Source organism: Nematolebias whitei, chromosome 10 (genome assembly GCF_014905685.2).
Source record: "Nematolebias whitei isolate Nwh7 chromosome 10, NemWhi1, whole genome shotgun sequence".
Taxonomy (NCBI): Eukaryota; Metazoa; Chordata; class Actinopteri; order Cyprinodontiformes; family Rivulidae; genus Nematolebias; species Nematolebias whitei.
Window position 1 is genome coordinate 23,105,382 of NC_056507.1, and position 11,454 is coordinate 23,116,835.

At 38.1% G+C, this 11,454-nt stretch overlaps 1 protein-coding gene across 1 annotated transcript in view; it reads left to right on the forward strand.

The window, feature by feature from the left end:
• The window catches only part of mapk8ip2 (mitogen-activated protein kinase 8 interacting protein 2), a 32,077-nt gene that overhangs the window by 764 nt on the left and 19,859 nt on the right, over positions 1–11,454 (forward strand). Inside the window, exon 2 of the mRNA XM_037683478.1 lies at positions 9,980–10,085. Within this exon, the coding sequence (XP_037539406.1) occupies positions 9,980–10,085 (106 nt within the window). The remainder of the gene's footprint in view (positions 1–9,979; positions 10,086–11,454) is intronic.

Here is an 11,454-nt window from a genome sequence, read left to right on the forward strand (position 1 = left end):
AAAGCTATGAAGCAAGACATCGACTCAAACGATGATGGGGAAGTGTCCCGACACACAAGCTGTTTGCGCATTCTCCGTGTGAGGCCCACGCCCAGATGAGTGCAGCCCAGGGCACGGTGCTGAACAATGATTCAGGAAGTCCCCCCGAAGCTGATGCTGTTTAAATGCGTTGTCTGAGCACAACACAGGGCAGGAGTCCACCTGCACTGTCTGCAGAATCACTGAGACAGCTGTGGGGTTGTTGTTGTTTGCTTTAAATTCAATATATTGGCCTCCCATCAACAAAAACAAGCAGGTTGGAGTTATATTGTCACACTGTATTAACTTGGTGCAACTAGTTACATGACTTTAATGTGAAGATTTGTGCAATGAAAGATAAAAAGCTTTAGAACAGGCAGCATGTCATCACAAACCCTGGTGGTTCACATCCTGGCTGTGCGCTGATAATGGATCATAGATCAATGTGGCAGAGTTATTTATTTATTTTCTTTGTATGGTCGTCTGAGACCTGCAGCTCTAATTACAAAGATCTAGATAATAAAACTTTAGATTTCCAGGTTTAGCAGAAAGCCAGATTACCTGCATCATAGAAACATATTCACTTCTTTTTCCTCACTTCTGACCGGTTTATTTACTCTAAATGCACATGGAATATTTCCCATTTGTTTCCCAGCTGTCAACAATAAAGATAGTATTAGACCACTAATTGCATTTCCTGCGAAAATGCATTGTGAATGCTTATTGCTGAATAAATTGCAGAGAAACAGCTGAAATTAACTAAAAACAAGCTGAAATGTAGCTGAAATGGGAGAACGAGCCTAAATTAGCAGAAGAAAGCAAAAAGACCGTATGTTTGTTGGAATAAGTTCAAATAAGCAGAAATTAGCACAAAAATTAAGAAAGTAGCTAAAAAAAAAACAAAATTAGCAACAACAACAAAAAAAAATGTCTGAAAAGTAGCTGAAAGGCAGAAAGAACATTAAACTACCAGAAGGAAATGGAAAGCTGAAATGGGCTAGTAAATATGTGGGATTGGCTGAAAAAGCTAAAATTTGCATAAAACAGCTAAATAGTAGCTGAAATAGCTGAAACTTGCATTATGCTAGCATAACTAGCTGAGAATTTAGAAGTTGTCTAAGAAGTTAGAAGAAGCACAACAATTTTCTAGTTAGCAGAAATAATCTGAAAGACACACAAAACAGCTGAAATTAGCTGAAAGTTGCTGACAAAAAAGTTCAAATTTGTGCAAAGCAGCTGAAAGAAGCTGAACCAGAACAAAATGTGAAAGGAGCAGTGAAAGGTTGTAAACAGATCTAAAGATGTGAAGGATGTAAAATGAGCTCAGTTCATGTTCTATGAGAAAAAAATGGCAGAAAAGGCTAAATATAAAAAAAAAAAAGAAGAAGCTAAAGGTGCACCAATACCAAAAGTCACAGCAGGATTGCCCTGAAAGAGCTGAACGTTTTGATATATCATTTGTTGAAATAGTTTGAAAACTGCAGGACGAGAATCACACCGAGGAGCGTATGGAAGAAAAATGGATCACAATAGTGTGAATGCTTCGTAAACATTCACACAACAAGCATCAGCTTAGTCTCTTTCTTATGGTTTGATCAGTTTGCATTAAATGACACTTCTGCTCAGTTTTGGAATTTCATATACCACTAAAATAAGACTCACATCTGAAATAATGTTATGGATTGCATTTAAATTGTGTATTTGTGCTGCTGGTTATCAGTGTCCCCCTCGTACCAGTTTTGTGTGTATGTTTGCGTTTCCTCTGAGGTGTGCTGGTGTGGCTCGGTAATCCGCCTTACATAACCCTGAGACTGTTCCCAGTGAGCACCATAATCCCTCACAGGGACCATCTCTCCTCTCTGAGCTGCAGAAATTTGAAACAAGCTAATTTTTCCTCAAAGTGCCAAACACGCTCTCGGATGAAAATATTAACCTTAACAGGTCAACCAGATTTACTGATCAGCTCATGGCAACACAAGTTAATTTAAATTAAACACATGTTGCTAAAAGAGAGAGGAAAAAAAGACTAAAATAAAAGAACATGAATAGAAAATAGGCAGTTGTATCATTCTGTTGTACTCTTTCCTCATCAAGGCTTCATTAAAAAAATTTTTTTGTAGTTTTTGGTTAAACACACCCTGTAGTTTTCTTTTTTTTTTGTTAGATTGTGTGTATGATCTAAAAATTAGTTTCTTTTAAAGGAACAATTCAGAACATTTCTGATGTGTCTTTACATTGAGCTTTAAAAATATCTGATTTCTTTAACAGTTCTGACAGTATAAACTTCCATCCATCCATCCACCCATCCATCCATCATCTTTACCCACTTCTTCCTTTTTGGATCGCAGAGATCACTGGTGCCCATTTCCAGCAGTCAATGTGAAAGAAGCAGGAGACACCCTGGACAGGTCTCCAGTCCATCACAGGGACACATAGAGACAAACGAGACAAACAACCATTCACTCTCTCACTCACACCTGGGGACAATTTAGAGTTACCAATCAGCCTAACATGCATGTTTTTGGTCTGTGGGAGGAAACCGGAGTACCATGCATGCACGGAGAGAACATGCAAACTCCACCCAGAAAGGCCCCCAGCCGGGATTTGATCCAGCGACCTTCTTGCCGAGAGGCAGCAGCTCTACCAGCTGAGCCACCGTATACTCACCGATTATAGATTTAAATTTAAAATGCTGAATTTTGAGCGTATTTGTTCTAAATCCTGCTTTAAGACGTTGTCTTTGCCTAGTTGTCACTATGAATATAAATTAAAACTAAAGCATATTATTTTAATAGGACAGATTTGGCAAATATGCGGTTATGTTTAGAAAACTATATTTGGACACAAGCTGGACATTTTAACACTTAAGACGTCACGCTACATTTATTGCTTATAGATGAATTATATTGTCATCTCACTGTAAGCTTAAATTATGAAACATATTTTGCGCGTGCGGACAAAGGTTCATATTATACTCCGTCTGGTGACACTGGGTTGATGTTGTTACACTAAAACTGAGTCAGTAGTGACATTAATCAGTCTGTAAACAGACTATCAGTATCAATTTTGAGGATTGTCTTCTATTTTTTTTAAAATATATAATATAATTTTTAAGCCCCTAATACTTTTATTATATATTTATTAAGATTTATTGGAGGGTTTGGAAAGTTAGCAGAAACACAGCAGGGCATTTGCAAAATAATCAAATTAATTTGCTCAACAAGAAATCAGAAACTTGTTTGGGTTTGACAAATTTCTTAAAACATGAGTTGCATTTGCGTGTTTAGTTTCTTCAAGTAGAAACTAATTCAAATGATTATTTATGTTTTGTTTCTGGAGCACACACATAATCATTAGGCTTCTGCTTATTGCCCAAGGACATTAGAGCGTATAGAAGTCAGGAATCCATTCTCCGACCTTCTGCACTGTGTCCCCCTCACATCAGAAAGAGTCCAGTATTTGCAGCAACCATTGTCAGATTTTTTTATGCAGTATCTCTTTCACCATGAGCTTTGTGTTTATTAGCCGCTGCTCCACTTTTGCCATCCAACTCTTTGAAGGCAGCTGGAGGAAGCAGAGTGGGGGGTGGGGAGCGGCTGTGGGGCTAAGAGGCTTAAATCCAATACAGCTTCAATTTAGCCTCCATCTCTGCCCCTGCTGTCTCCTCATCTCCCCCTCAGTGCTTTTGTTTCCTCCTTCTCTCCGTCTGTCTTCTGCTCCATCAGCTGAGGTGTAGCCTGTCGTCTTTCACGTCACGAGACTTGTTTCGCATCATTGCGTCCACCTTGAGCAGCTCAAACTGCGTCTTTAATCCAAATAAAGACAAATCCACACCAAGTCGTGCTGGAAACTCACGCATCATCGTCGCCACCTTTGGCTCCATGTGGTGTGATTTTTCACATTCGGCTCTCACACAGACAACAGAGCGATCTTTAGTTGGATAAAGCCATGACTCATATGTGCGTGTGTCTTACTGGAGACTGATGGTCATTTAAAAGCTCCGGAAAGTGATCTTGTTAATGACTCAGTGGCAGCAACAGTTCATGGCTGTTGAAGATGATGTCATGAGGAAGCAGGTGCTCAAAGACAGACTGGTTACAGCGAAAACACAACAGGCCCCGCCCTCTTTGTGTCTGTTTTGACCTGATATCACAACGGTTTTTATCTTTGTTGCTTTATTCCTTTTAACTTCTAACATACAATGTGTAGTTTTACAGACACGGCATAACTCTTTGTATGATTGATGCCACTGGAAGGCTTAGTCTGGTAAATTAGCAGCTATCGTTTACATCCATTAGTGTTCAGCTATCTAAAACTGCAGTGTTTTAGCCTTCGCTTGTCTTAATGCACTTTGTTATTAGGTGCTCCTACGTGTGCTCAGCGTTTCTTGAAGGAATTCATATCTACTGCCACATTTCACAACAATGTTTGAAACTAAGATTATCTTATAATTAGAAATAACAACAAATAGCTGTTTTGAATAAGTCTTAATAAAAAAAATATGCTCAGCCAGGTAGAACTCAAAGTACTTTTTGGAAATGACTTCAAATTTAAGCTCAATATCAGTAACACTGGACGAGTTGAAGCCATTTCCAGGGTCGATTAGTTGTGGCTAACTTACAATCAGTTTGTTGGTTAATTTGATATTTTGCTAACATACCAAAAGGATTGCCTACAATAGGTAATGGCAAGATTTTAACCAAAGATCTCGTGTGATCAGACGGGGAGGATTTTCAGCTACTGCTGCACCAGATTTTAGCTCAATATCTATAAATTTGACTACGTTTATGGTTTTGTGCTTGATAAAACAGATTAGCTGTGGCAACCAGCTTAAAATAAGCTGACTCCAAAAGTTGACCAGTTGTAGCTGCACATCCAGAGATGACTTTCTGAAAGTTTCGTTTTAGTTGGTTCAGTGATATTCAGAGATATTTTCCTAACAAGCATAAGGTGTCAAATATATTTATGTTTTGATATGGACCGTTTGGGTGTGTGAACATGCAGATGATACAGATGTTTCTGTGTTCTGATTTGACAGATTTTGTGGACATGCTAAAACTGGTGAAGATCAGCTGAGTTTGGAAAGTGTAAAAAAAGTCTCAGAAATGGTGCAAAATCTTATTATTAAAGCCTTAATCCCAGTGAATGTGAGCGTGAAGAGGCCCTGTTATAACAATTTAGAATTTTTGTTTTTAGGAAGGCTAAATAAACCACTGGAAGTGTTCCCATTTAAGGAGCAACCTGCAGAATCATTGGAGGGAAAGCGAGTGACTTTGACGTGCAGTGGTGAATAAAACTGTCAGCCACATGCTGTGATGCTGTAACACCGTAGCTTAGATGCTGCCAACACTAATGTTGACTCTGCATCTCATCTCATCACTGCCTACGCTTCAGTTTGTGGTTGTATTATTTTAGGCTAAAATGTTCAGGGGAACCTGGTCTGAATATTACGTTGTCTGCAGACTAACACAACTTCCTTACATTTAGCAGTGTCTTTCTTTTAGTTTTGTTTTTGGCTTTTCCCTCTTCAGGGGTCTCCACAGTGAGTCATCCTCCTCCATCTCACTCTGTCCTCTGCATCCTCTGTCCTCACTCCAACTACCTCCATGTCCTCTCTAACTTCATCCATATCTCTCCTCTTTGTCTTTTTCCTGGAAGCTACATTTCTAACATCCTTCTACCAGTATACCCCCTGTCCCTTCTCTGGACATGCCCAAACCATCTCAGTCTGTCCTCTCTAACTTTATCTCCCAGTTGTTCAACCTGTGCTGTACCTCTGATGATCTCATTCCTAATCTTATCCATCCTTGTCACTCCTAAGGAGAACCTCAACATCTTCATTTCTGCCACTTCCACTTCTTCCTCCTGTCTTTTTGTCAGTGCCACTGTCTCCAGACCATACAGCATAGCTGGTCTCACCACTGTCTTGTAAACATTACATTTAGCATTGTACCTGTGAGAAATGATGGCTTCAGGCTTGTGACAATGCAAACAGAAGATAAGAGTCTGGAAATTTGCAAAAGATCAAGGAAGTCTGTCTATATGTTAGCAAAATATTACATAACATACATGACAGATAAAAAAAAACAAACTCATATTGTAATAACTAAATGTACATCTTTCGCGCTATGGGATGATGTTAGTGTTTATTTAAAAACTTGGTATGAAAGGCCTCAAGCAAAATGCATTCCTTCAAGAAATGCTAGTTCCATATAAAGTGTTTTCTATCAGTAGCTTTTCTGCTCTGTAGTAGAAAAACTTATTTGCAAATGAGGTGAAGTATCTGTGATTTTAACCTTTTGAACCAGTGGATGACAGAATTATCTTTAGGATTTTATTTATTTATTTATTTATGTATTGCATCTGAGTATTTTTGTGGCTATAGTGGTCACAAGATGAATTCAAATAAAGGAGAATTGATGCATCCTAAAAACCAAAGCAACTCTTTGACCTGACTGTAATTACACACAAAACATCTAAATCTCTTCTCTGTACAGTATGTAGTCTTTTGAAAGTGCTCTTTTTTCATGTTAGCACTCGACGTTTTCATATGAAGCTATTCTCAAGAGAGTGATGGAAAAGAACTTGGTAGTACAGTAGTCCCTCGCTAATTCGCGGTTCGTTTTTTCTATCGCAATTTTTCATAATAAGATTGGACATGGCACACAATTGGCTGATTGATGGATGAGCTGCACGATCGATATGGAATTTTTATTTAAAATTAATTATTTTAAATTATTTAGCACCTGCTGCACCTGTGTGCAGCCCACAGCTGCAGGAGAAGCTTCGTCCTGCAGCGTGTCATGATCTCCGCTCTACAGCGGGCGTGGCCGCGAGCGCTGGCAGATGGCAGAGTGCAGCCGGAGGCAGAGTTTATTACTATTCCTACTTTGCGTTTTTTCACTTATCGCGAGGCTTCAGGGTATGGATCCCTTCAATAAACGCGGGACAACTGTATTAGTTTTATTTACTCACAGTAGATGTGGAATCTGTATTTTGTTCCTTTTCTTCAGATCCGTGTGTTTCCTGCACTCCCCAGTGTTTCCCTCCTTGTTGTCAGCTCCTGTCTCACCTCTCTTCAATCTTAATCACCCCAGGTGTTTGTCATTACTGTCTTGTCAGCCTCCCTTTAAATTCAGCCTCTCTTTGTCTCCTATGTCAGTGCATTGTGCTTCTCAGCCTGTCATGTTCTGTTCCTCCATCGATTCCTCCGTTTTGTTCAAGTAAGTTTTCGCTGCCCCGTCAGCTTTTGTTTTGATTTTGTTAAACAGACTTTTTTTTTTTTTTTTTTACCTCAGAGCTTCCTGTCATCGGTTCAACTCAAACCAGAGATCATGTTAGTAGAGAGTTCCAGTTCAATCTGGAAGTATTTGGCAGATATGTGAGAGGGTTGTGTTAATGTAAATAACAACACACAAGGTCTGGGCAACATATAGAGATAAATAAAAGGATTCTTAACGTTCATATGTCTCCCATTTTTGCATTTTAGTACGTATTTTTCATTTTGAACAATAGTTCTTTCTCTAATTCACAGTTGTTAAGGAAATCATTAAATACAGGAGTCAGCTGTGTTCAAATTTTCTTATGAATTTATATTTCAAGTAATTATTATGACCTTTATCTTTTATTTTGTATTTTATTATTCTTATTATTCTTTAATTATGTATATCTTTATTTGCCTGTGTCATTGGAGAGTGACTGTAAATATGGGAAGAGTGGACGAAAATAACCATAAACTGTATAAATTATTATGTTGGAATGATACGCAGCAAATGATCTATCCAACTAAAGTTCACTGTTTAGTGCGTATTCTCATGTATCATGCTCCACAACCACTCCACCTGTGTTCTTTCTTACTGAAGAGCTTTTTTTAATTAGTTTTTCTTAGATAATGTCAGCTTGTTGTTGGAAATAGTAAAAGGTAAATGGACTGTACTTAAATATCTTTCTATCTTATCAAGATACTCAAAGTGCTGTTCACTACAATCTGTGCCATCATTTATCCATTCATACAACACTCTGCTAGATCTATACAAAGAACAATCAGTGCTTTATCACATTCATACACTGATGGGACACACATCGGAGGCAATGAGGGGTTCAGTGTCTTGTCCAGGGACACTTCAACATGTGACTGCTGGTGGAATCAAACCCCCAACTCTCCCGTTGGAGGACGACTGCTCTAACCCTCAGCCACAGCCGCTCCTCTGAAATAGTCTCTCAGGAGTTTTAGCTGTTTTTGTTTAAAATTGACAAGTTGTCCCTAATAATAAATCACTGCTTATGCATTAAACATTTTTTTATTACCATATAGTACTGTTGTGAAAAAATTATTAGTTATTTTTTTATAAAATGGCAAATTGTTTATGTTTTAGTTACTTTTAATAAAACACTCACTTGACAGATTAATGTAACATCTACATGCCTTAAGCAGCAGCATTTTGGTGTTTTGCTTGGTGCTGTTGTCACACATCAGAGGTCATCAGTTGAAATCTCGTAAAGTTTGCGTTCTCTTTCAGTTTTTTCTCGTGCATTGTTTCTTCAGCCAACCGCACGTTTCCAAACTGTCTTGAAACATTTAGGGGGTTCTGTTTTCTTGTGTGGGTTGCAGAGTCTTGCTCTTACGTTGCTGGAGTTTTGATCATGTTCAGAAAATTGCGACAAACTGAATCACAAACTAGTCACAGAGTGGTTGCAGGCATCTGTAACCTTTATTAAACCCTTTTCAACGTAGCGTCCATCAGTCAAAAAGTGCTAAAAACTTGAGATGACTTTGAAAAAGGTTTGACGAGCTATAAACAACTATTTGTAGACAGAAACCAGATTAAATTGCAGTCAACCTGAGGAATAATTCACAGACGTGACTAATTAGTTATTAAAAAATGTTTTGCATGTCATTTGAAGGATTGTTGCATTTTATGTGTTTACGTATGTACGCAAACGTGTTGTAAGCACCAGTGTAATGGTTCTTCAGTGGTAATGGTAATGATTCCAAGTGAAATTGAGCCTATTTTCTTGTAATTGTGTGTTTCCAACGAGTCACCAACAGTCTTCACCCAGTGAGATGCAGGCTTTAATGGTTTTAAGGTGACCTTAGGTGTGGCTTTGCATGGTTGAGGGGTGGCCTTGTAATGAGCTGGTTATCTGTCCTCAGTGTGTCCCATCTTCCTGTAACCCTGAACAGGAAGTAGCATCTATTGTGAACAAATGAATGCTCTTAGACTCCACAGTTATGTCAGTCGCTGCACTCTGAACAACCCCAGCAGCACCAGGAGAACTATTTGTGACTTTTTTATGACCCAATGTTGTTTTATCTTTGCATGCATCAGCATTTTCCCATTTGCTCCATATGACCCATGACATTGTGTAGACATGGAACTCTATATGAGAAAGTGATCAAAGCTTGCATCTACATATAACATGAAATATCCTCTTCTTAGCTGCATTGCAGCATTTCCTTTGATACATTGCATGCGAGCTGCTGCAGACTTGGGAGCCTGCTGAACGTAATGAAGCAATGATGAAATAGAATACGGCGAGCCAAACGTGCTCTGCTACAGTTCATTACAGAGACATACAGAATAGACCTCCCTGCTGTGGACCACTGGTGCTTCAATGGATGCTCAGAAACTTTGGTGTAAGCAGGAAGTACTTAGTATTCCTGTTTCAGGAGCCTCAACTGATTATCAGTACATCCAAATTGATACTGTGACTTTGAATTCAATGTGTCACACCTCATTTGGATAAAATCTCATGAGTACAGAGGCGATAGTGGATTGTTTGAGTGAATCTACTGAGACTCAGACAGAGCCTGACAACCTAAAACCAGGGTTTACCTAAAACAGGATGGTGTGTGCATGAAATCAAACAAGCGCAAAAATCCTCTACTTGAGTCTTCATTGATGAAAGGTGTCAGAGTTATTTAAAAATTGCCGTTAAAATATTGTCTCGTGTTTTTTAGGCCATCCCATGACATTAGTCTGGAGGAGTTTGATGATGAAGATCTTTCTGAAATCACAGACGACTGTGGAATTGGACTCAACTATGACTCTGATCCATATGAAAAGGTGAGACGCGGTTTTCAGAATTTCCCATTTTATAGTATTTTGCCCATTTTTAGTACACTGTCACTCATGTAAACACTCTTCTGTGGGATTGAACATAAATGTAAAATCAGATACTGTATATGGGTAAAATAAGCAAGTCTTCTGATTGGTTTCAAAAATCTATTTTCCGACTTAAAGAAAATTAAATCCTGTATATTCTGCGATTTGAAAAATATAACTTGCACAATTAAGATCTTGCTCTTTCTCTACAGGTGCTATAATCTTAGATTACTAAAGAACAACCTGAAAATAAAACATGAGAAATTAAATGTTTAAAAAACATAAGCCAAAGACAAAAGATGAAATGGCTTAAGCTGCTTAATGCGATTTACTCACATACTTGTATCCTATACCAACAAAAGTGAATTCAGTTGAGATCATTAAGAGCAGCCATCTCCAGTGAAGGAGCAATTGTTGAATTTGGTCAAATTGACCATAAACCTTTCATAATAGTTTGTGGCCTGAAAAGCAACCATCCAGAGAAACTAAGTGAGCAGATGGCACCTTCCTAAGTTATTCAGACATAGACTTAGCTTAATTTAGGATCAGAAAATATGAAGTTATTCAGGTCGTCAGCTCTTTAGGATATGTTAGTAATCTTTTGCTTTTGAGATATGGATATATGTACCACATAAACTCATGTAATCATAAGGCCTAGCTTGACCTCAAGGTGCATTTGCATGTTGCTGTAGTCATGGCATGAAATGCATGCACTATTATAGATCAATCCCAGCCTCAGATTATATCACATTGTGACAAAACAGTCAAAGATAAGACTTTATGTGTCAGGTGGCATCATCACTATCAATTGTAACAGAAAAAAAAGTGTTTCTGAAACAGACCTGAGGTTCAAGCAAATGACAAATATCTCATTAATGTTGAAAAACAAAACTGTATATCAGTTCAAAGTCAGTAAGCAACACAAATCATCTTCTAAATAGAAACATTACAAACTTAAAATTAAAGTTCTGAAAAATAAAACTGCAAATTTGAGTATTTATTGTGTTTTATCGTCTTAGACCTTTGGGTTTGAGTGACCTGACTCATCTGCAGTCAAGTTATTTTATATCGTTTACTAATTCACTTTAAAAATTTATGAGTTTTTTTTTTTATTAAACAGCGTTCCCAGATTATTTATACAGTAGTGACATTGTATGACGAGCAAAATATATGCTGTAGTCCCTCATTTATTGTGGGGGATCATACCCTGAAGCCCCGTGATAAGTGAAAAACCGTGTCCAGTCACTGTAGAGCTCTTTGGGACTGGGATGAATTTTATTATGTGTATGTGTGTGTGTGTGTGTGTGTATATATATGTATATATATATGT